The following is a 26984-nucleotide window of genomic DNA, read 5'->3' as shown; positions in this document are numbered from 1 at the left end:
TGTATTTACAGTATACTTCTTTCTTAAACCTTCCATTTTTATCCCCAACCAGTTGGTTTGCTGCTATGGTAACGGAATTGGACTCCCTTGCCTATACAAACCCACACAACTTAAAATTCAGTTGCTTAAAAGTTCTTTCAAGAGTCTATCATTTCCCTTTCTGGGAAATAAGGGCAAAAAGACTGTAAAGTCACATGACAACTACACACATGTTAGTGTTCTGAACACTCCATCTTAGCTCCAAGGTCAGGTATGCCAAATTTTTGTGTTTCTTCCTCTGAAGATCACTATCATTCGTAGAGTTGTCATATCTATGCAGACTTCCAAGTAAATTGTTCAGATCATTCCAGAATAGAAGCTATGTTTCTCCTTGCTGTAGCAATGATTTGGTAACAACTATTTCACAGGGAAAAAACTTGAATATATACTTTATTAAAAATATACAACCAACATACACATACAAATAAAAACTGTGATCCATTTCTTTTCTATGGGGCTAGTAGTTGTGGAGCTGGTTTAATGTTATATCTTACCTCCTTCCATAACAGTCAATCATCAAACTAACAGTAGAAACAACCATTAACTTTAATTCAAAACACTGAAATCCAAAGAAGAAGAAAAAACGTACAGGAAAATGAGCCAACAGCATGTTAAAAATATTTATTATATGGGAAGAATGGATTATTTTGCAAAAAAGAAATAAAAGAAAAGAAACAAAAAGAATAAGGCAAAAGCAATCTAATTTATGCCCATAATAATGCTTGTTCTTAGTACTTAGTGTATTGTAATGAGGCCAAAACATAACTGAGGGCAACATAAAATCAAGTGAACTCCATTAGGTATTTAACAGATATTTGCATTCCAAACCAGCTCTCTTAATTACAAATTAAATTCTAAAGCAATACCTCTAATAACCTAACTTGCTAAATTGTAACAGCTTACACATTGAAAGAACCCCTTAAGGGTGAATTCTGATACTGCCAGATTGCCAGTGACAGGCATAAACCATTGATCTTGTAAATAATGAAAGCTACCATTCAGCCAGCACCCAAATTATCAGTAGCAAAGCTGTTTAAATTCCAAACTCTGTCTTCTTCTGTGAATGACCAACTTGTCTACTGGGCGTGTATAATTTGCTTCCTGCCTTCAGCACTAAAATTACATGTAGTGCAAAGAAGCTCATTTTAAAATACAAGCATCCTCCATCCCTGTATTCTGCTATTCTATTTTCTGAATAAAAGTCGACTGCATTATCATCCATACTTCAACTTGAATATGGCAAGAGAAGATTATAGGCTGCACTACTAAATAATGCCTTCTTTTGGTTGTCTTTAGTCACATTTTGCAAAATGTCTGGGGCTAGGGAAATAACTATAATAAAATGATGGAAATACATTGCATACATAACCATTTTACATAGACATTATATACTCTTGCCTAAAGACCCCAAATGATTGGTATTTCAGATGCCGCCATCCCCCCAATCTTCTAATTATTTTTCATATGTCATGTCTGATATTTTTGAGGATCAAAGCAAGTCTGCTGTAACAAAGCTGCATCTGAAATCACGAAAGCCATCTAGTTATTGTTCCTAAGCAGGTTGGATCACCAAGGAATATCAAAGCTATAGGCTAGTTATAAAGGTTTTTTTAAATAAAAAAACTTGAAATAAGGCTTTGACATACAATGCTTGCAAAGATATCTACATGGATGTATCAGTCTAGTCATTAAAACAATCCTTATTAGAAGTCAACAAAGGTCTTTTACCTTTGGGGGAAAACCTGTTGATTTTTGCTGTTCTCAAATACATCATAATTGGTGTGCATGCTAATAACTAAATTCTGGTTAACAAAATGTATTTGCTTTGCTTACATAACATACTACACCCAATAAATAAATATTAATATGGCTCACAGTGATGGCCATGGAAAGAAAATAGCTACCAACCTTAACATGTTGAACCCCAAACTATTGAATCCCATGTTCATCTAGCTACTCAACCTATTTGTCTCAAAATCAAATTAAATGTGCACCTGCTAGACACATAAACAGACAGCTCTTTTACTGTCTTTGTGGTCTACCTCTATCTTCACTCTCACTGAGGTTGTGGACCTACTTACATCCATGTTCAGATTGGGAAAATGTGTCTCTACAAAGCAAAATAAAAACTACAGGATCTTGAAGATTTTCCCCTCAGATCATCAACACTTCTAATTTAATGGCACTGAATTCTGGAAAATGGAGTACAACAGAAACATGTCCTTGTCTGTATGGCTTGAAAAAAAGAAACTATAGCTGACTCAAATGAAGAATAGGCCAGGTTTTGCTAAATTAGTCTACCCCAACTTTCCACATTTGTTGATTTATACTTCCCATCATGGATCTTGTTGGGTAGGTCTATTAGTGCAAAGAGGAAACCTAAAAGTAAGTATTTCTTATCCTTAGTGGGTGGATTACAACTCCCAAAATTACATTAGAATTACATGGGGAATTCTGAGAATTGTAGTCTGCTCATCTTAAAGTTGCTAGGATTGAAAAACAACTGCTATAAGCTGTAGTTCATAAAATAATCTTTGGCCTTTAGATTTCCTCATAAGATATATATAAGCATACCAAGCAATAGTTATAACCAGTTGTGACCAATCAATATATAAAGAAGCTAACAGAGTAATACTCTTCTTCTTATGTCATTCTCACACATTTTTCTCTTGCTATTAATGGTTCTTGACTTTTGTTGCTTTTGATGAGCACCAATTTAGATGCATCACATAGTAAAGTCTCCTTAACGTTACATTAAATGAATGGCTACTACATGCACAACAAGAAAGAAGCTAAGTATAAATATGCCTAAATTTAAATTTACAGAACCACTTTGTTGAGGGACTTGAATGGCCAATTTTGTTCTACTTGTTAAGAAACCTGCTATTATATTTCATAGCTACTTGGAAGGAGAAAGGATTCTGTATATAGCTTTATTATTGAAGAAAACTACCTGAAATTTCATACACTGAGATAATAATTGCATTTTAAAATGTCTCCCTATTGCATTGCTTACAATATATAAATATATATAGGACTTAAAACTAGAAAAACAACTATTTCTTTATCATTTCGCCACCACACATTATGTGCCGAACAAAATTTTTGACTATTTAGACTATTTTCCTCTATATTCCTATTCTTGGCGAAAAGTTCATTTTAATTCAGAATTTTTAATGCAAAAAGGTCTGAGGATTTAACTAAGGAACTAGGAACCCCTTTAGAAAAGCCCGCCTCACAATCTGGAGAACTTTTACCTCAATAAATAGTGAAAAACCCTTCCGTACCCAGCACTGAAGGAATATTCAACTCTTAGTCCTGTCAGATTTCAGAAATGAAATCGAAAGGAGTACTGTTCAGTTCTTTGTTACAAGAAACCCAATGTCTTGAGCTGGCCATGCATTAACCTCTGCTAGTTACTGTCCAGGCCCCCCTAAGGGTATTTGGCACAATTATAATCTTCTGTTTAAGAGAAATCCCTTCCCACCCTTCCAAATTGCATACATTAGTGGAAATCAAAGCCACCCCATGTTTAAGGCCAGCTTACATTTTCACTGTTGACATCAGCTTCACTGGGACATCCAAAAAGCTCTCGCCTCAGCAAGTTCCCATCATATTCTAGGAATGTCAGATAGAGGTTGCGGAAAAACTCCACATGCTTGTTCTTTACTCTCAACTTTTTGGGCGAGTTCCAATGTATCACCTGGTAGAGAAAACAATGGAGGCATCAAAACTCGGCTTTATTGGTTTATCTTCTAAATATGCTTTTTTTTCTTTTTGCATTTGACAACATTTCTTCCTCCTCAGTACAAAAATCATAAGAACATACCAGTGGGAAATATATCACTAAGGGACTTCCACATTTTCCTCTTTTTAAAGGAAACCAAAAGAAAGGAAGGAAAATTAATAATAAAAAATCCTACCTATTGAATTCTATCTATATAATGGGCTCTGTTCTACAAATCTGCATCTTGGGCAAAGACATATTTGAAACATGCTGTCTTTTGCCTGAAGTAAGCATCTTATTAATTACCACATCTTACCTTCTTATTTCTTTGCAAATATTAGTTAAATTAAACTGTCCCTTTTTTCTACCCTCCAATCCAAATCAACAATCCTACTTTTGGCAGTATAAAGGAAGACGATTAAAAGAGTGAGAATTAAAGGCCCCCAGGAAAAGAAAAGTTAAAAAAAAAAGACAAATTTGAAAAAAAAAGATTTTATAGAGGTTATATTTTAGCTATAAAAAGGATTCATTGTTCCAAGCATTAATTTTATGCATTTGAAAAAGATCCAAACAATCTATACAGAGAAGAAAGAGAAAGAGGGATTTATTGGAAACTTATCCAAAGTTCAGCTCTTAAGAGTTTGCATGTCCATTAAAAAAATTAGATAGAGGTAAGATAGTACTTTAAGTTGCAAATATATTTTGCTGCTACTGATTGCCAAGTGCTGAATAAGCAACAGCTGCATTACAGCTTTGCAAACTGTATCTTCTTAACATTTCCTATTACTAGTAAGAAAACATCTTCTTTAGGTAATGATATTAAAATAGTTTGAAGTTTGACAGGATCATTTACTGGCTACTGAGGAAAAGCCAATAAAAATGAGTTATGTGAAACAAAGAGAACATAAACAATAATAAACAAGCTTAATTCAGAAATGGACAAAAATACTCCATATAAACTTCACAGAAGAAAAAAGTTACCTCAACTATCCAGAAAAAGATTTTGACTAGAAAACTAGGACAGTTCTACCAAGTTATGCCTTTTGTTTTATAGAATGTAATTTGATCTTTGAATCAGTACACACAATGCAGTGAGGTGTTCATATAATAAAGTGAAGTAACATTATTTATTGACAATATAGCACCCTCTGAAGAAACATCCCTTTTTAGGCCACTGCATAAAATCCAAGGAGCAGTGAACTATAAAGCATTAGTAGTAAGAAAATTCTTGCCTCTGTAGAAACAGAAAAATAAGTTAATGCAAGTCATAAAGGAAAGAGCACTTAAGTGCCAGTTAAATATTTTTACAAGAAAATAAATGCTTTTTCTTAAGTGCAAAAATAGAAATTATTGGTCAAATTTTTAAAGGAAGGATACAATGAAGAAAAGAGGAAAAATATCATCACATCAAACTTGAGAATAATTTCCTTTTGAAGTTTCTTTATATGATTATATGCCATCAACTAGTTTTTTTATTTCTAACAACATAGATTGATTTTCTCCTTGATATGATCTTTCCACAAATTCTAACCCTGGAATTTTAAATTTTGATATTTACTATTTTTTAAAAATCTATTGAACAACTTATTGTTGCTTTGTTAACTGAAGTAGAGGTTCACACCTTTTACAGATTGCTCCAAAAAGAAAAGGGGTACTGTCCAGGGGCCTTCAAACTCAACAGCTTTAAGACTTGTGGACTTCAACTCCCAGAATTCCTCCTCCAGTCATGTTAGCTCAGGAATTCTGGGAGTTGAAGTCCACAAGTCTTAAACTTGCCAAGTTTGAAGACCCTTGTGGTAGATTAACAATTAAACCTAATCTTATTTTATTTCCATTTCCATTTAAAGTAAATTAAGTGTAGTGAATATACAGTATTAATTTCCAGTTTAGTAGGTATTTGATCATTCCCTCTTTTGTTATAATAGAAAAGAGCCAAGTTTTGAAGTTTCTGGAGACCACATCTCAGGGACCTTGACACATCTTTTTACTACATTTTCATTTTACAAAAAGGAATTTGGGCAGTTTATCAGGGCCTATTTATGCATTACCGATGAATAAAATTGCCAAAAAGAAAAGGAAAAAAAAGAGAAAAATGTATCATTAAAAAAGGGCATCGAATTGAATGGAATTTATATGTGTTAATTCACATGCACAGATACCAATTTAGAAATAATTACCTAAATCTGAAGAGCAATACAATTGTTATACCAGCTGAGAAAAAATTGTGACCAAGTGGACTGCTCTCCAAATGGTAATTATTTATAAGCAGGTTCAAGGCCATGCTATTACTTCTTTCAATTCTTCATTTTAAAATGTATATCAAATGAACAGCCCTTCAAATGAGGAGTGTGTTTTGAAATAGGCTACATGTCATACTATTATTTGTTCAGGACTTTGGATGCAGTTGTTTTAGGAAGTTTTAGGATTTAAAATACCAGGCACCAAGCAAAGAAGTTACTAGTGAAATGAAGACTTGCAAGAAGATGAATTTATCTAGATTAGTGATTGTCAAATTTGACAAATAAAATGTCTGGAGTTCCTCTTTCAGAATTTCCCAGCCAACATGCTATGAGAGTTGAAGTTCACATATTTTAAATTTGCCAAGTTTGAGAAACACTGAGGTAGACCTCCCATTTTTGTCTTTCTGCATCTTCAGTACATATTTTGTCGTTGAAACGGCTGTGGCAGAAGTGCATGGAACCTAGAGGACTGCACAGATCCTTGGGGACTGACATGACCTTAGTGAGAATAAGTCTTAATCAAATCAGGGATTATTTTTTTAAAAAAGGTTAGTCACTCTAGGCAATTACTTCATTAATATCTGCCAACTAGGTAGATACAAATTGAAAAAAGTTTCTGTTTGTCCAAATTTTAATGGATCTCAAGTACTTGCTGTTCATAATATTATAGGACTGAAAGATGTGTCAGGAATCTATAAGTGAACAGAAGTTAATGGAGCCTATAGGAAAATAAGTTAAACTGATTCGTGTCATTTTATTCCAGTGGTGCTGGTAATAGAGAAGCATGTAAAGAGTAAGTGTATATCCAAATTTAAAGAACAAGGAAACACAAAAAAATATACAAACACAGAATTAACTTACTTTGTAATTACAAAGTAGTTACAAGCCATTCAATATGTTAAAATACATGAAATGGATAATGGCTTCCATAAATATAATGAGCTTGTGATGACAAAAGCTTTTTCAGGTTTTTTATTTTGTTTTGCAATATATCCATATCAATGCGTGAACAGTGTGGCACCTGGGTGTCATACATTTTAGTACAAATAAAATAGCTATTAATCATATTTGTTACATTACTCAAGCTTATTTAGTTCTAATATTGATACACATATTTGTATTAAATTATAGACTTCCATTATTTAATTATTCAATGTTTGAATACATTATTTCAATGCCAATCACAATTATGTTTAAACATACATAATAATTCAATTTCTAATCTCTCTTATTATTACTTTTTCTTATTGTAGAAAAATGTGTATACTAATATTCGCCCCCTCTTATTTTTATCCTTATTCTAACTTTTAATCATGCCACCATTATATTTAAAAACACATCCTTTCTATCGGTCATCTCGTTCACTTTAAAGCTTTAATTGTTCATTTTTTAACTTGACTCCCATATTCAGGGGTGGGATTCTACCAGTTCTGTCTGGTTCTATAGAACCCCTTGTTAACTTTCTAAGCAGTTCGGAGAACCGGTAATTAGAAGAAATCTCCTTTTGTTTTTTTCTACCCTTATTTACATTCTTGGCAGTATGCCCAGAGGTACTGTCTCTGAAGGAGGTTTTTTTTTTTTAACTTTCTTAAAGGGGAAGGATTATTTTAAGTTTTTACACTGCTGTTGGGAAGAGATACTCCCCTGGATATACTTCTAGCAACATGCAGCAATCAGCACTTTGAAGAAATAATTGAACAACCGGAAAGGAGCTTTTAATGACAAGGAACCAAGATGAGTGACATTCAGCAAGGCTTCTTGGCTAGCTAGAAAGATTGACATTAAAACGTGAGTTTACAAACCCTTTCTGAGTTTTGGTCTCAAACTGTTTTTTGGTGAAGTTTAATTCTGTCCTTGGTGATGTTTAATCCTGTGTTTATTGATGGGATAATTTTCCCTATTTTGTTTGGAAGGGAAAAGGTTAATTTCTGTTCCTGAAAATAAACTGGGGTGAGAAGTCTGACTAGTTCCTGTGTCTATTTGTTCTGGTAATTGGTTTAATAGCTACTGTTATGATTTAATTATTTGTATTGTGTTTGAATTTTTTCCTGCCTCATGGTTTTTTTTTTCTATCTGGGGAGGGGGTCTTCCTTCAAAGCTTTAGTGGTATCTGGCACTGTCCTTTTGAGGTGTACTTCCAAGAGGATGCAAGCTTGGCACTGATTTTTTTACTGCATTTCGGGAGGGGGATGTGACCTTTCCTTAAATCTGGATGATTTCTTTAGGATATCTTGTGAGGTGAGTGAGACCATCTGGCATCTTTAAATGGTGCAAATGGATCTAAGGATTGCTTTTCCTGGGTGTGCTCTTTCTGGAGAGCTTAAATGACCTCTGGGTTTCACTTTAAGAGCAAGAGTTGGCTGCTGATAGTTATCACTGCATTTTAACCTATTTTAATTCCTCAAGATGCTCTGGCACCCTGCCTGATTTGTAACTCCAGCTTGCAGGTATTTTTAATCTAATGATTGGTATTTAAGGCAGCTTTTTGCAAGCAAAGAAGCTTTTTGTATTTTTGTACAGATAACCCTTGACTTACAACAGTTCATTTAGTGACCATTCAAAGTTACAATGGCACTGAAAAAAGTGACTTATGACTATTTTTCACACTTATGACCGTTGCAGCATCCCCACAGTCACGAGAAGCCAGGCAAGGAGAAGCGTCCCTCGACATGAGTGACTTTGAGTTGGCCACATCCACCCAGTCACATGACACCCAAGCCACATCCACCAACTAAGCCATGCCCACAGAACCAGTTTTTAAAAATATGAATCCCACCCCTGTCCATATTCCTTTCTTAGATCTTTATCCCTTCCTGCATCGACGTCCTGACTATTCATTTTAAATATTTCTCCCCTGATGAGAATTCTTTTTCTTCAACAACAGGCACCAATCCCATGTAACAAACTACTTTTGTTTATTTTATAACTGGATATAAAACATCTGGATAGTTAAGTCCACTTAAGTGTAAGCGTAATTAGTCCTCCGTTTCTTTTAATCCTGTTCTATAGTTCTGCTTATCCTTATAATCCTGGGTTAGTATTATGAAAGATGAGAAGGCCATGTCTGCAGAATGATTTGGCATTCTATATGAACAAGCTCCTGAGCAAAATCTAAATGCAGGCTTAAAACTATTGAAATTCTTTAATTTAAAACTTAACATAATGTTGATCAGCACCTATTGGAAATTAGTATGAATAATTAAATCCTACTTCTTTTGGAGTTAATAATATGCCCATATATTTCAACCTTAAGAGTATATAATGCTGGCAACCAGTCGTAGCATTTTAATTTAGCCTTTCTATTCTAAATCTAATCTCCTAATTGCGATCTCATTAACTCTTTTTTATATAAATGGCCAAATAAAGATTACAGTTATATTTTGCCTTCACATTTTGATAACTTCCATTTTGTAGATCAGTAAACAGTATAAACAATCTTCTTTAGGAACGAAGAAGAATTTCATAGAGCTCTCAGATTGAAATGGAACCAAATCAGTGCAATTGTTTTCGAATGCATTTCTGTACAGGTAGTCCTTGACTTATGACAGTAACAGAGCCTGCCCATTACCGTCTATAGTTGAGGTCTACATTAAATAACTGCATTATTAACCACCTTCCTAGCCTGGTCTCTCCAATCCATTCATTAAATAAATATATAGATCATTAATTAGAGCATGGGTTGATTCAGGAGTACAGAAGAACATAGGAGGTCTGGTGGAGGCACTGACCCACCTCCATTGGGCCTCCCAAGGCTTCCCCCCACTCTCTGAGGTATCCCATGTTCTGCTTCCTACCCCTTTCCACACCCTTCCTGCATTCCCCACAGCCCTATGGGCTTCTTCCCTACTATACCCCAAACAATTGTACACTTAACATTGAAAGATATCCAGAGGTCAGGAAATTGGAATAAGGATGTCCACTCCATTGCTGGGTGACGTGGCACAACTGAGGAGAATAAATCCTGCTGGTTTTGCTTTCCTTGCTATGCTTTGCTCCGCCAGTGCCAGCTAGTGTGTAAAGCTGGCACTGGGTGAGCTGAGAATAAATCTTGCTGGTTTTTCTTTCCTCACAATCCTTCATGCTACTTTACACTAACGCTGTTAACCCTGGGGTAAAAAAATATTGTGAGAAAGGCAAAACTGACAGGATTTATTCTCAGCTCACCCAGTGAGGAAGACTACCTTTATGCTAGTGCTACAGGACTTGGGGGAGCAAAGCATAGTGAAGAAAGGAAAAAATGGCAGGATTTATTCTTGATTATGCCATGTAGACCAGCAATGGCCTAGCAATGGCCTAGCAATGGAGCATCTTCTTTATCCTGACTTCCTAAATTCTTGATATCTTTAAAAGCTAAGTGAGTGGGAGTGGGAAGGAATGTGTGAATAGATCCGAGTGGGGTGGCAGACTGGGCTGGCAGACTCTATGGGGACCCAGCGGGGCAAGATGGGAGGGAAATAGGTATATAGGTCTGTCCAGTGTCTCTATGATTGGCCACAAGGGTAAATGACCATGGGGCACTGCAGGCATTTGAAGTTTGAAACGGGTTCATATGTAGCTTTTGGGAGAGTATCGTCACATCAAACATTGAATGATTGTTGTACCTCAAGGACTACCTGTATAAATAAATACTAAAAAAATAGTGATATTATAATACAAGTATATTTCCATTTAAAATTTGTGCAGAAACGTATATCTTGTAAAACAATATAGTAACATGAATATATAGGCAAAAAATAGTGGGAACATGAGTGATTTCCAACTTCCTGACTGCTTCCCTATTGAGTTTCCTTGTGGGAAGCTGGCAGGGAGCATTACAAATCCTTCCTTCCTCCCTCCCTCCCTCCCTCCCTCCCTTCTTCAGTAGGCAGATAAGTAGCTGCTGCTAGTGACAGAGGGAGTGAGGGATTAAGAGACTGGAGTAATCCAGCAGTGTTGCAGCAACCAAAAACACTGAAGCATCCTCAACTTTCCAAAATTTTATTCCAACAGGACCAATGGGTTTTGGATTTTGGACACATTCTGTAACTTAGCTCATTTAAGGTACCTCGGTTCAGAATTTATTACCCTTTGATGCACAATTTTGCCCAGTTAAAGGTCATGGCAATGAGAGTTTTAACAGGACATGGATCTGAGAATGTGCATTTGTTCTTATGCTTTTAAAATGTTTAATAATTTATGAACGCCATAAAATAATACTCTCCCATTTAGCATTTAAGTATGGCACGTTTTCTACCAATAGGTTTACAGTAATAAATTGGGTTGAAGTAGAACAACTTTGTCTAACCTGGCTCTGTTCAGATATACTTTTTTTTTTTTAAAAAAAAAAATTCATTAAAGTTTACAACATTGAAGTCCAACTACCATAATCCTTAGTCAGGATGAAATCAGGTGAAAGTTCTTCTGTTGATATATACACAATATGCATAATTTATTATAATTCAACTGAACTCATACCTCCCATAATTCAACTATGAATGTTGACTTAAACACCCTTAAATATTTTTTAAATAAATAATAAATGGAAAACTTTTCTAGGGCAAGTACCTATCCCTAATTTTGAATACTTCTATGGTCAGAGCAGCCCACTCTTCTTTGCGGTCTTTTTGACTATCTTTTTCCCTATTGACATACTTCATACAGAATTCCATGAATATTTATCTTTTCTATGTTTGAATTTTGAATTATTAGCAACCTGACCTTTCTTTAACAGAAGCTTCCATTGAATGCTACTCCAAATCTTAAGGAGTCATGCTCAGAAGAAGATTAGCCATTCTAGGAGTTTGGGGAATTTAACTATCCTATTACAGTGAAACAGAATTAGTTGTACCCACACTGTGGAATTGAAGCATATTTGCATTTCAAATTGATGGATCAAAGTTTCCAAAAACTAGGAAAGTAATGGAGGTTTGTCGTAATGTGCTATAGAATAAAGACATTTTTAAGGTTAGGATCATAAGTTTTGTCCTTCAAGCTGAAAGACTTTGGGAAAAACAACCTTCCTTAACATTGGAAATATTGGAACTTTGCTAAAAAATACATGGTGATACTGTATTTGATACTGGAGTGAGAAAAGGTAAATGTGCATTCCTCTACAAGTTTAGCTTGCATATTGTCTGTTCATATCATGAAATCATGAAAATATTCTTGTGATATGCAACAGGTCATTATATCAAAGCCAATAACCTGTGGTTTGTCCACCATATCAAAGGAATGTTAAGTAAACTGGCAAACTAAGATTTGCTATTAAACAGAGTGTTCTGTTGGGCTAGGCAATTAAACAAAGTGTGGTTCTGTTAGGCTAGTCAATCCTACATGCATAACAAAGTATCAATTATAGCAGCTGGTACCCTGCTCAAGTCAGAAGATCTTACACCACCTCACCGCAATTTGTTCATTATCTGCTAAGAAATTCTGGCAGGTAAGATCAAGGAAAAGAGCCTTTTCCACTTTGGTCCTGGTTCTGTGGCACACTCTACCATTCCCATCCTTTTGGCCTTCCAGAGGGTATTAAAACTTGGTTTTACTGTTTGGCTTGGGGCCTTGAGGGGACACTCATTGATGACGGTGCTTGATGGGGTAAGAAGATCTCATTGCCATGCTTGCCTTCATTTTAGCTCTTTACATAGTTAATTTTTTTTAATGTTTCTACTGTTTGTAAGTTCCCAGAGTCATCTTAATGGTGAGAAGGGTGGCATATAAACAAAAAAATCAATTTCAAAAAAGATAAAAGAAGATATATTGTTTTTATTTTTCAGTTTAGTTTGGTAAAATGTAAAATAACTCTTCTATTTGAAAAAGTGATTGCCTTGATGACATAGTCAAGAAAATTCAATGTAACAGAATATAGGTAGCTCAGAATTAAGCTGTGGAGTTCTTGGTGCTCTCTTAGAGCTTGGTTGTTTGCCTGCAGACATTTTATTACTCGACTAGCTAACATCCTCAGTGCTAGTGAGTGTGGGGTACAGTAATTACATGAAACTAATGCAACTAAATCACTACAGGTCTCCACAATCAAAAAATGTCAACTAATATAAGCTGCATAATTGAAGGAACAGTCAATCTCCCTAACTTTCTGGGAATTGAATTTGCTTTTGGGGATACAGGAAATATTGCTATGCATGAAAAACAAAGAAAGCCAAGGATTAAGGCAAGTATTCACAATCAGAATTATATCCAGTCTAATTTATAGGCCTTGCAAGAAATACAACAAATCAAAAAGAGTTGTGATGAATTTGAAAGGTCTGTTTTGGGTTACAGTGCTGAGATAATATAGATATTTTAGCAAACAAATTTCACAAGGTGGTTCTCCTTTGGAAAATATAGCTAGGAAGATATGATAACAAATAACTAATTAGTGCAGTTTATTTTTCACAAGAAGGTATTTGATTTTGATCACTGCAGAAGCAACAGTTAGTTCAGCACAGATTATGTTTAACATGATGGTATAACTGAACAAGGAATATTAAGGGAGAGATTTATAGGAAAGTACATATTTTCAGTAATTAAAATCTATTGCTGAAATGAACTTTTATTGGACTATTTTTTATTTGTTGAAAAAAAAAGTTTTCTGCAATTATTTTCAGTGCCCAAAATATCTATGTTGTATCCTTGACAACCAGCAAATTCTTTGCCTGATTCCTTTAGTGAGGTCACTGAATTCATTGTTGGGGAAATTCACAATTAATTAACTTGTTATATAGGATTTCAGTTGCTGTGTGGACTTTGACAATTTTCTGGGGCTGAAAACTCTTTACCCAGCAGAAAAAAATTCTTTTTCTTAAGTTGGAGTGTCAGATCTAAATGAACTCTCTGACCTAAGTCTGGGCAACATTTAGTGGCTGAGGCTGCAATTAATATTTGGGTGCAGAAACAAGATACAGACTCCAACCCCACCCCCCAAATAATAACAATATTATTAATATTATAATAATAATCAGAATATGTAATATTTTTTTCTGCCTCAAAGTTGCAATAACTTAACCTTGCAGTTTTCAGCATTCATAGTCAAAATGCACACAGAGGCTACAAAATGGAGAGCCAGGGGTCACGAATTACAGTACTCCTGCTCTAACCAAATGTTTAAATAAAGTTGATTAATTTGTGGAGCACCAAGAACGAAAAGGGAGCCACTGTGTATACAGAGCTAAGGTATGTATTTACTATGATCAAAGCTTCAGTTCAGTCCACGGCCATGGGAGTGACTAGCTTGGGGAATGAAGAACATACATGCTAACACCTATGCAGGTCCTTTGTGGATTTTTGCACTTTAAATATGTGATCCATACGTCTTTTAATGCAAGTTCTTCCCAATGATTTAACAGTGAGTGCTGTGGTCTTGGGATGCTTGAGGAAGGCCTGTTTCATATCCTTATTGTTGGTTCTTGTCAACCCTATAAAGTAAACCAGACTAAGAAACAAACACTATGTGGCCTAAAGCATTTTTTATTAGAACAGCTACAATAACGGAATATTTCAAGTCTGCATATGCTTTCCTCTTTTATCTCTGTGTGAATTGGGGTGCTGCTGCTATCTGAAACATTTTTGATGACTACTTCCTTGGTGTGGACAACTTTTATTTGATCATTGCCTTGGATCTTCATTCTGTCCCTCAAGGCCATCCTCTATACTTTCTACATTGCTTTCTGTGGCTGTTCATAGCTTAAAGAAGCCAGATCCAGCAAGCATGGCCAAAGCAAAGGCTTTGAGGTGAAAAGAGACAAAAGCAAAGTGGTGACATAATAAGACAGCTTGACTTTATCTTAGTAGTGTATAAACCTGAGCCAAATGTTTAATTAAACAGATCAAGACTTAGTGCAATATCCGGACCCAGCCCAAAGCAAGGCTGAAGCTCCTGAAGGAACAAGATCTTGGGCATCTCAGAGGAATCCTGTTTAGTGAAGTTCATTTCAGAGAAATAGATCAATTTTGTCTCTTCAGCATTCTGAAGACAACAGATGCTTTATGCAGGTAGCCATAATGTAGCTATAAAAGACTTCTGTTATACAGGGGGAAAGAAAAGTGAGAAACAGGCCATAACATGATCATAGCAGTACAACCTGGACTTTCACCTCATCTTTTCCCAATTATTATCCAGTGCTGGGCAGAGCACTGGACAGGCCTGCTGATCTTGATTCTGCATTGTATTTTTTACCTTCCGGGAAGAAAAGGCAAAGCAGGGTAGCTTATCCTGCCCTATTCCTCCCTGCCAGTGTTAGTGAATGTAAGCAAAGAGAAGCACAGCTTTTATAGTTGCTCTACCCTGACTCCAAAGGAACCGAAATGTAAGAAGCGACCAAATGGAGAAAAATCAATACCTTTGTTCCACATAAGCCATGTTCCACATAAGTGTTAAAGTAAATGGGAAACCAAGATTAGTATGGACTAAGCAAGCCAAGGCAGCAGAGGCAGAAATGCAAATTTTGCCAGAAATTCAGAGTGACCTGAGAAATAACGAGTTGCTGTGGAAGGAAAAGCCGTTTGTTTCTTTGGGAGGCTGTTGAATACAGAGAGGAATCTGGATACGTGAACTGAGATTCAGAGTATAACTAAATTTAAGTCATCTTAAATTTCATATAACACAGGTAGTCCTCAACTTACGACCACAACTGAGCCCAAAATTTCTGTTGTTAAGTGAGACATTTGTTAAGTGATTTCCCCCCCCCCCCCATTTTATGACCTTTCTTGGCACAGTTGCTAAGTGAATCACTGCAGTTAGTAACCTGGTTGTTAAGTGAATACTCCAAAAAAAATGAAAGGACATTTTTTCACTTATATGCTTAATCAAAGAAAGTTAATAAACATCTAAATCACTTTCTTCTGTAACTGTTTTCCTGTTCAAATGCAGCATTTGGAATGAGATATTGGACAGATTACTATTTGAACACAACAACAACAACAGCAACAACAATAACACCCAACCCTGTTAAGCCTCAAAAACTAGTAGTGTTATTAATGCAATGAAGATGAATTTGGGCAGTGGAGGATGGGGTGGGGAGGGGGGCTATGGTCCATGGGGTCACGAAGAGTCAGACACAACTTAATGACTGAACAACAACAACATTCTGCACAAGGTGAAACAAAAATCTGAACTGGGAAAGGCTCTGTAATGCATGGAGATAGCTCCTTTCCTTTCCTTTCCTTTCCTTTCCTTTCCTTTCCTTTCCTTTCCTTTCCTTTCCTTTCCTTTCCTTCCTTTCCTTCCCTTTCCTTCCCTTCCCTTCCCTTCCCTTCTGGCTGGGGATTGGGGTGTGAGTTATGCTCGCTATTCTAACTTATTTTAGAGCTTATACGATATTACTTATGTCTTTCCTACATCAAAATAACAGGAAACCGTGAAGTTCGGAAATTGTGCTCAGTGAGGGCTAGGATGTTTCCCCTCCCTCCAACTATCTCTAGGAGGGCTGGTTCTTGGGCCTCAAGTTGTCTCACACAACTCACACAAAAGGCATTCATTGCTCAAAATTACAAGCAAAGCAACAGAGAAAAACATACAAATGAATAACAGCCACTTATGATAATAGCTAACTTTGAAATAGAATACTTTGGTAACTGTTGACAAATCCCTAAAACCCTGGGATCTTGGGACCAGATGAAATTAAATTGTTGCCTTTTTTTGCTTGATAGGAATAATTTTGTTTTGTTTGATTTAAGGAATGCTAAGATCTTGTCCAGCTTAGTTTGGAATTTAAAATCTGCAATGATTCTTTCTTCCCACACAATCCTTCCTAATCCTCTAATGCCAACGTGTACCATTCATCTCTTTCTCTTCTATCCCCTGAAGGTTTATTTTACATTATTCTTCATTCCAGCTGGAATCAGTATGAAATACTGAATGTGCCAAATATACTTTATCGGGCCATTTATTTTAAATGTCATTGAAACTGCTTAATTTTCACATTTTTGTTTTAAAAATCAAGCTTGTGCTAAATATGTCAACCACACTTTCCCCCCCATGGACCACACATATGCACCAGTGACTGCCTATTAAACTAATAGATATAGTATTTCTCAATGCAAGTAGGGCAGATCCGCAAGTGAAATTATTCTTGGATGAAACTGATCGGTCCAGCTTAATATGATCCATAGGGCCTTGCTCATGAAGCAACAACTTTAAGCTGCAGCTCTGTTTCAAAAATAGAGCTGAACATGACTTCCGTGAGACACCCGGTGTTGCTAGGCATAATTATAGAACAGGGATTTGTTTTGTTTTATCATTCAGCACTGACACTAGGTTGGAGATGGAAAGCAATTTGCACAGTTATCCCATTAGCTTATAATACAAACAGGGGAAAAACTTGATCTCTTTCTCCTTTCCACTTCCCCCATCAAAAGTGTACAAAGAGAATGAAATTACTTTGGTTCTACTTACTTTATATAGCAAACATGAGGAATATACATATTTGTAAAATTCCCCTCTCTTGCATTACTTTAGTCAATTTGTATTAGGATCTGGCTCTCAAACAGCTTTTGGGAGTTATACTTAATTTATGACTTGACAATGACTATTTTTGCAAAAGGTACAAACCTTTTATTCAATAGCAACTCTACTTTGACTGCCCAAAATATTCTGCAAAAATAACTTGGGGAGTCTATGAAGAAAATCTATGTTGTTTACCTTTTAAAAAAGATACCTGCAGCTTGTAAAAGTGATAAAATAAGTGCACCATCTCACAACATCTTCCTTGCCCCAATTATTTTGGTGTTTTTTTTTGGGGGGGGGGAATGATATCTATTGAGAGTTATCTTGATTGTGGTGATTGTTCCACTGGCAAGTCTGTTAGGAGCAGAATGTGAACGTTAACAGCAAAATGTGTTTACATTCCCAGCCAGATTTTGTCTGCACATAGCAGTATCCTATACTAGGGGTCCCCAAACTCTGGGCCATGGCCTATTCAGAATTTGGCAATGCAAGCATGCAACTCAACTTGCCTGATGGCAGGCCAGAGTATGCGTATACTTGTGTGTATGCGTGCTGGCCTGCTGCTTGTGTAAGTCAAACTATGTGGATGTACACTGGTCTGCCACTTGCACAAGGCTGAGTGCACCAGCCCACCACTCACATGGCCATGTTCCCTTCCCCCGCCCAAGCCAGGCTGCCAAGCCACAAAGGTTGGTGACCACAGTCCTATATATTTATGTGTGTGCACGAACCAACAAGATGCAGTTCAGTGGTGAGACAAGAAGGGTCCTTCACTTAGGCAGGAAAAATCAAATGCGCATCTATAGAATAAGTGGTACCTGGCTCAACAGTAATAACTATGGCAGGTATCTTGGTACCTAATGGATCATCACTTAAGTATGAGCCAGAAGTGTGCTGCAGCTTCTAAAAAAGTCAAAGCAGTCCTACCTGCATCAACAGTGGGATAGCATCAAAATCAAGAAAAAATGATAGTATACCTCTATATTGCATTAATGAGGCCTCACTTGGAATACTGTGTCCCGTTTGGGTCACCACATTAGAAGAAAGATGCTAAGACTCTAGATAAAGTGTAAGACCTTAGAAAAAGTGCAACAAAGATAAGAGGTCTGGAGGCTAAACTGTATGATGAATGGTTAAGGAATCTAGGCATGTCTAGCTTATTGAAGAGGATTAGGGGTGATATGATAGGTGTCTTCCAATACTTGAGAATCTGTTACAGAGAGGAGGTGATCGACTTATTCTCCAATGTACCTGAGAGTCGGACAAGAAACAATGGATGGAAGATCATTAAAGAGAGATCCAACCTAGAACTAAGGAGAAATTTCCTGACATTTAACAATTAATCAATGGAAAAGCATGGCTCCTGATGTTAAGAGTGCTCTATTGCTGGAAGTCTTCAAGAAAAGATTGGACAGCCATTTATCTTTGGACTAGAAGATCTCCAAGGTCTATGATTATAAAGTATCTCACAGAAGTGAGTACACCCCCTCACATTTTGTAAATATTTAAGTATATCTTTTCATGTGACAATACTGAAGAAATGACACTTGGCTACAAGTTAAAGTGGTGGGTATACAGTTTGTATAACAGTGTAAATGTGCTGTCACCTCAAAATAACGCAACACACAGCCATTAATGTCTAAACCGCTGGCAACAAAAGTGAGGATAAGTGATAATGTCCAAAGTGGGCCCAGGTAGCTGTTTTCCCTCTGTGATGTCATGTGACTTGTTAGTGTTACAAGGTCTCAGGTGTGAAGGGAGAGCAGGTGTGTTAAATGTGGTGTTATTGCTCTCACTCTCTCATCACTGGAAGTTCAACATGGCACCTTATGGCAACGAACTCTCTGAGTATCTGAAAAAACAAATTGTTGCTCTATATAAAGATAACATAGGCTATAAGAAGATTGCCAAGACCCTGAAACTGAGCTTCAGCATGATGGCCAAGACCATACAGCAGTTTAACTGGATAGCTTCCACTCAGAACAGGCTTCACCATGGTCAACCAAAAAAGTTGAGTGGCTGTGCTCAGCATCATATCCAGAGGTTGACTTTGGGAAATAGATGTATGAGTGCTGCCAGCATTGCTGCAGAGGTTGAAGGGGTGGGAGGATCAGCCTGTCTGTGCTTAGACCATATGCCACACACTGCATCAAATTGGTCTGCAGGGCTGTAATCCCAGAAGGAAGCCTCTTCTAAAGATGATGCACAAGAAAGCCCACAAATGGTTTGCTGCAGACAAGCAGACTAAGGACATGGATTTCTGAAACCATGTCCTGTGGTCCAATGAGACCAAAATAAACTTATTTGGTTCAGATGGTGTCAAGTGTATGTGGTGGCAACCAGGTGAGGAGTACAAAGACAAATGTGTCTTGCCTACAGTCAAGCATGGTTGTGGGAATGTCATGGTCTGGGGTGGCATGAGTGCTGCTGGCACTGGGGAGCTACAGTTCATTGAGGGAACCACGAATGCCAACATGTACTGTGACATATTGAAGCAGAGCATAATCTCTTCCCTTTGGAGAGTGGGCCACAGGACAGTATTCCAACATAATGACCCCAAACACACTTCCAAAACGACCACTGCCTTGCTAAAGAAGCTGAGGATAAAGGTGATGGACTGGCCAAGCATGTCTCCAGACCTAAACCTTATTGAACCATCTGTGGGGCATCCTGAAATGGAAGGTGGAAGTGTGCAATGTCTCTAACATCCACCAGCTTCATGACGTCGTCATGGAGGAGTGGAAGAGGACTCCAGTGGCAACCTGTGAAGCTCTGGTGAACTCTATGTCTAAGAGGGTTAAGGCAGTGCTGGAAAATAATGGCGGCCACACAAAATATTGACACTCTGGGCCCAATTTGGACATTATCATTTAGGGGTGTACTCACTTTTGTTGCCAGCAGTTTAGACATTAATGGCTGTGTGTTGTGTTATTTTTGAGGGGACAGCACATTTACACTGTTATACAAATTGTATACCCATTACATTGTAGCCAAGTGTCATTTCTTCAGTGTTGTCACATGAAAAGATATACTTAAATATTTACAAAATGTGAGTGGGTGTACTCATTTCTGTGAGATATCATATATATAGATATCTAAGCATAGGGGTATTTTATTTAGTAAAAATTCCAAAATTTATCTATGGTTTTTAAGTGGAAAACATTGTTCAGTGTCTGGAAAATCCTACTGTATGCAATATCCTTATGACTGGAGCAACAATAATGCCAATGTTTGAGAAAGAGAAATACAGATAGTCCCTGGTAAATGACCAATTGAATAGGACCATTCAAAGTTATGATGCCCTCCCCCAATAGGTAGCTACAACTTGGTCCTGGAGTTCCAATGGCAGCACTCCCACCCCGCAGTCACATGACATTTCAAGCACTTGGCAAACTTTTCAGCTAGTTTCTGGCAAAATATTGCTCATAGGAATGCATTGAGTCACGGTGGCACAGTGGTTAGAGTGCAGTACTGCAGGCTACTTCTGTTGACTGCCAGCTGCCTGCAATTTGGCAAATCAAGTCTCACCACGCTCAAGGTTGACTCAGCCTTCCAAGGTGGGTAAAATGAGGATTTTGTTGGGGGCAAATATGCTGACTCTGTAAACTGTTCAGAGAGGACTGTAAAGCACTGTAAAGCAATATATAAGTCTAAGTATTATTGCTATTGACTTGCTCAATGATTGCAGCATTCACTTAATATCCACAGGATTCTCTTTACGACCATGATATTCACTTCATGAACTCCACAAAAGGTTGTAAAACTGAGTCAGACATGTGGGTGTCTTTATATACAACCGCCATGAGTCACAATGGAAATTCTGGGCTCCATTACTGTTGTAAGTTGATGGCTACCTATAATATGATCATTTCTTTGAAATATGCTTTATTTAATCTATTTAACCATTCTCTAAAGGAAGACATGCTCTAAGCCACGGGTGTCAAACTCAAGGCCCTTGGGCTGGATGCGTCACACTCTGACCATGCCTACGCCCGGTTTAGCAAAGGGGGGAAAATCGTGATACATCACATGACAACATCGTGACGACATGAGTTTGACACCCCTGCTCTAAGTTCTCAGCTAACATCCATGGTGATAACAAGATGATAATAATTACATTTAATCTACCATGTCCAGCCACTTTTAAGGCATAAGAACAATAAACCATTGCATTACTTATCTGGAAACAATTCTCACAGAAAAGTGTTATTTCTTCTGAATACACATGAAAACAACTATACGTTAATAGACATAAAAACCCTGATCTACAAAAATGTCAAAGAAGTGATATTCTCTTTTGGTTCCATTTTATTTATAAATGAAACTGAAGATTGCTCTGATAGAGAGATAATGGTAAATAACAAAAGTGACACCATGCTATTAAAATGCTAAGTTAGCCCTTTTGTATGTGGTTGTATTTGCGCACATATCTAAAACCGAGAAGAGCTTCTATTGCAATGGGAATAACGCTGCGGTTCTCATTTTGATGAAAGCATTGGACCCTGCAGGTGTTTCCAACTTCAAATAGTTTTAATGAGCATTTTTCTTTTCTGGAGCTGAAAACATCTCTAGGTTTTATGCCATAAATATATGAAAGAGAGGGAAGAAAGTCTGGTTAATTACATCTGACTCGCTTATATATCATTCTAAAATGCATTATCCACACTTTTATAATCTCCTCTTACACAAATACAAACACTTACTTCCATGTCTGTTCATATAATGCTAAAATAATATATTTTGTAAGGGAACTCTTGTATTAAAATGCATATATAAGGGAAAGTTGAATTAAAACTGCTTAGGATAGGGAAATTTGCATGCCAAATTGTGCAACTCAGAGAAAAGTATTTATCAAAATAGTACGTTTTAATTTTAATGTTGAGGAAATTTGGCAGAAAACACTTTTGAATAAGTATATGCAAAACTAAAGCAAACCAGATATATTACATCATTTTGTTCTCTCTATTCATATGCAGAGTGGGCTATTACTAGTCAGTCAATTAATTGAAACTTACCTTAAGATCAGAAACATCCCGGTAACATTGTTCAGAGCGGGTGTGGTCTGACAATTGGACATTCCAGAAACAGGGAAGTTGATAGACAAGAAAGGGATTCTGTTTGATGACTGCATTGAAAATATCCTAGAAAAATAAACAAGCAGACAAACATTTTTCACCTTGCAGAAAAGCAATTTCATATTGTAAACTGTCTTTATAATTATAGTAAGAATGTGGATAAAACACTGCATATATACAGCTCCCCATCTTTTAAGTATCTTATTTTATCTTGATTGGAATTTCTAGTTTTATACTTTTAAAGGTATTTTATGTATAAGGATTTCAATGTTTTAATGCTGGAAAATGCCCAGTGGTTTGCTATGAAGATGGGCAGCAAATAAATTGAATAAATAAAATAAAATAAATAAGAACTAAAAGTCAAGGTTTGGGGTTTTAGCTTTGAAAGAAAGTGTTGTCAGTCAGACTCTGTATTTGTCAATATAACCTGAAACTTTGCTGCTGATTCACATTTGACAGCTGTTGGGTTCTCAAGAAAGACTAACTAGAAAACAAAATGGCCTACTCCTTCCCTTGTTAAAATCTGCCCACATACATTATGTCACTATCAAATTTGAGATACAGTAGTATCTTCATAATAAAAGATTAAAAAAACATTCTACAACATTTGAAGTAAAAAGCATCAAACTTCAAACTAAGAAGGATGAACCAACAAATCATAATAAACCATAAAAATATATTTACACTTAACTGAATTAACAACTTAAAAACAAGAGCTTCAAGATATTCATTGTTACCTTCAAAAGTAAACAGGTGTCTTTTAATTTGGCGCTAAAAGGATATATCCTAATCTCTACTATATTTCCCTAGTGAGAGCATCCAGTGTTGCAGTGTTCCAAAAAACCCTTCCTTTTAAAAAAAGTTTAATAATATACTTCTTCTAACAGAAGAGTGTAGATAAGGGCATGATAGGAATATTATTTCTTTAGATATTGACTTTCCACATTGTTTGACTAGTTATATGCCATCAAATTGGTGCTAATTCTTAGCAACTAGATAGATACACCCCAGCATGATCTCCTTCTAGCCTAGGTCCTTCCAATGGTATATCTATCACATTGTGAGCCCATCTGTCAGTCATTTGAAATAGACCAGATTGGAAAACAGACATCACAAATACTAGAACTTTGTTGATATAAGCCAGGGGTGTCAAACTTGCAGCCCGCAGGCCATATAAGCCACACGCTGGCCAGGTCCATCCCCCGTTTTAAGGAAAGGGGGAAAAGTCATGATATGTCACATGACAACGAGATGCCATGAGTTTGACACCCCTGATATAGGCTATAAGCGCAGAAAATTTGTCAGCGCTTCTCTTTCTCTCCCTGTTACACCAAACACAGTCAAAGCAGGCCAATCTTGAGTTTTCTTTTGGAAAACACACACCACTGTTTTCCTGGGTTGAGTTTACCTTTCTTCAAGGCAATTTCCGTATTTCCCTATTTATCCCTCTCTATCTCACCTTTCCAAGGAATACAGATTTCTTGAGAGAGCTAGATCTTTGCATAATTTGTCGTAAATATGATAATTTGAGTGTGGTGATTTCTGTTTCAGGTGGACTTTAATAATGATCACCAACGCTTTGAGTTAGGCTTAAAAAGAAACCTGAAACCAATGCTGTTCTTTCAGAATTTTAGTGAAGGAACATAGTGGCCTTATTTGACACACTACTTAAAATCTAAGTAGTGGAGTTCTGACTCTGCTGAAGCTTGCTGGCTATCATGAAATGTAGCTTTATGCATAAGGTCTAATCTAATATACCACCAGCGGTATCTCTTCAACTCAGAGTGAGAAGAAAAGTGATAAATTTGAAACAAACAATAGAGATTTTGTATTTTATCTCTTTTTGTTGTTGTTGTTGATGGTGATGGTAGTGATGAATAGGAAGACAAATTCAGGGAACATTGCAGAAAAGCCACACTTTGAATAAAAATGGATAACAAAATAACGTAAAAAGACATGGAAGGCAGGGGGAGCAAAAAACAAAACATGGTAAGATAAAACATCTACAGGTACTTAGATGTGTATCATCCTGGAAATGCAGCGTGTGATTATATATTGTCAAGGCTAATAGTTAATCCAAAATGCTTCAATCACTTCTGCCTTCAGTTCAGAATGGGTATTGATTATAAGATTATACTTTTCTCACCAGACAGTTAAATTGAATTCCATATATAACCGTCGTATTTAAACCCAGGCTGCCTTACTTGAAACTTTTTTTTTACAAGGATCTCGGTATCTACAGTACTGGAAAAGCACTATCTTTTTGTCTGTCTACTTTCCCACCATTTAGCATTATATGTAGAGCACTAGGTAGGAAAGTGTGATTGATCCTAACCCATTATCTTGCAAAAGAAATGAAACAGTGCCTACATATATATCACTCCTTACAGTCTTTTTCCCTAGAAAGAAAAAAAAAATAGAATAAGCCATTTTCTTATCTTGCAATATTGGACAACTATTGTCCAGTCCCTATCCTTTCCTGTTTAAGAAACAGTTCAGAGATTATGATGAAATAATCTATAAAGCAGATTATCTTGAAAGTTTTCAGTCAGACTTTTGATCTGGTTGTGTGATGGAAACTGGAAACACTGTGGATTATTTTTGAGTGGAAGGAATATTGTTATCTTGGACTTTCAGACTACCAGGCAGTTATGAAACTCATCAACCATAGTATCTTCTTACATTATCTTTGAGGGCGTGGACTGTTTCACAATGGTTCTAATTATTTTCATTTGGTAGTTCCAGAGGTCATTGATAAGTTCAGAGCAAGGTTTCACCAATATATAGATGGTATACCCACTTGTATATTTTCACACTAGGCCAGGGGTGTCAAACTCGATTTCATTGAGGGCTGCATCAGGGTTGTGTTTGACCTCAGGGTGCCAGGGTGGGCATGGCCAGCTTGACATCACTTGTGTTGGAGGCAGAGGGTTGCATGAGGCTGTCCCAGTCAAAAACGGAGATTGGGAGTCTATTTTCACTGGCCCCGTGGGCTGGCTCTGGCCCACGGTCCTTGAGTTCAGCACCCCTACACTAGACTAAGAGAAGATATAATGTTTGTTCTTAACTGGTGTTGGAAGCTGGGGACAGGATGGGATAAAAGTAGCTCAATCTATTTTTATTATTAAGATGAAATTGTAGTCTATTAAAAAATCACCTGGCTCATTGTGAACTTATTATCTGGCTTTGGGAAGAATGGCAGTTCCACAATCTTTGATTGTCTTTGATTCACTTTTCACTTGAAAACTTCAAACTGCTGATGGGTGTGAGCTCTTATTTCATCTAAGCATTGTATTGGATACCTAATGTTTCTGGATATAGTTCTGCTATTTTGACCTATAGAGTTTTGGATCCAGGATACTTTTGGAACATCTTCAAGTCATCTGTCTTTGTGCTGTACAATCTTTTAAGGACGGAATGCTTCAAATACTTTTTCCTTTCAAAATGTTAAACATGTGGAAACAAAAAATAGGATTTCTCCTTGGCTGCCTCAGCTCTTTGGAGAAGCTTGCCCAATCCCAAAGTATGGATAGCCTCTATCTTTAACTTTTAGGAAAACTATAAAGACCATGCTTCTTCAAAATGTATTATGAGCCTGGTTAATTGTTGGTGTTTATTTAATGTAGTTTTTATTTTAATTTAAAGTTTTAATGTTATTATTATTACCTTTATTGTCAGAGTACAACATGTGTACAACAAGATTGGCTGAGCCTCCCTTGGTGCACCCCCCCACACAACTCACAGTGAGGACAGAAGTCCCTAATGTAATGTTCTTCTGTTCTTCTCAGACCTTTGAGGTAGGTCAAGAAACAAACTTTAGGGATTTAGGAAATGCTTTAGGGATTCCAGGAATGCTACCTTATTGCTACATACATGATTTTGAAACCCTGTCCAAGTTTCTTGCTGTCCCATCTAATACTACACAAAATCAAGGTAGGATTATTTTGAGTTTCTTCCTTACACTTACTTCTGTCTCTGTACTGTGTAATCTCTTACTCAAGTCTCTCCTAATGGCTTTCAAAATAAATTTGTTTTGAAAGTTGTAGCATAATCTTTCCAATCCTCAACTGGAATGACCACACAATGTTCCATAAAGCATTCTGGCCATTGTAAAACATTATTCCTGCCACTCCAGTAGTCAAATCATTGTTATCCGGGTGCTTGACAACATGTCACACTTAGGATTGCTTGCCAAATGCTCTGCGATCAAGTGATCTTCATTTGCAATCTTCTTTGCCACTTCCCCAGAAAGATAGTGGAGAAGCTGGAAGGAAAGATTGTAAATTGCTGCAGCTTGCCCAAATATTTCTCCTCCACTCCATGCACGGAATGGGAGAGGAACACTTGCTGTTGGTTACAGAAATGAAGTTCAAATCCCACTTCATTTCTCCAACTCAGCACAGGAGTTCCCGTCCTAAAAATATATAATTTTAAAAAGGCAAACTGAAAGCCAAATTAAATTTATAAACATGAACTCTAGAGAA

General features: G+C 36.7%; 1 protein-coding gene across 2 annotated transcripts in view; it reads right to left on the bottom strand.

Moving 5' to 3' along the window:
* The window catches only part of LARGE1 (LARGE xylosyl- and glucuronyltransferase 1), a 360189-nt gene that overhangs the window by 43847 nt on the left and 289358 nt on the right, over positions 1–26984 (bottom strand). For both annotated transcript variants that reach the window (XM_026694958.2, XM_087968395.1), the window contains 2 exons: positions 22441–22566; positions 3587–3742 (listed from right to left, as the gene is read on the bottom strand). In XM_026694958.2, coding sequence (XP_026550743.1) covers positions 3587–3742; positions 22441–22566 — 282 coding nt within the window. The remainder of the gene's footprint in view (positions 1–3586; positions 3743–22440; positions 22567–26984) is intronic.

Source organism: Notechis scutatus, chromosome 6 (genome assembly GCF_049901735.1).
Source record: "Notechis scutatus isolate UNSWTSFEM ecotype Mainland chromosome 6, rNotScu1.2, whole genome shotgun sequence".
Classification (NCBI taxonomy): Eukaryota; Metazoa; Chordata; class Lepidosauria; order Squamata; family Elapidae; genus Notechis; species Notechis scutatus.
The sequence above is the reverse complement of the archived record's forward strand: the minus strand, read 5'-3'. Positions and strand labels throughout refer to the sequence as shown.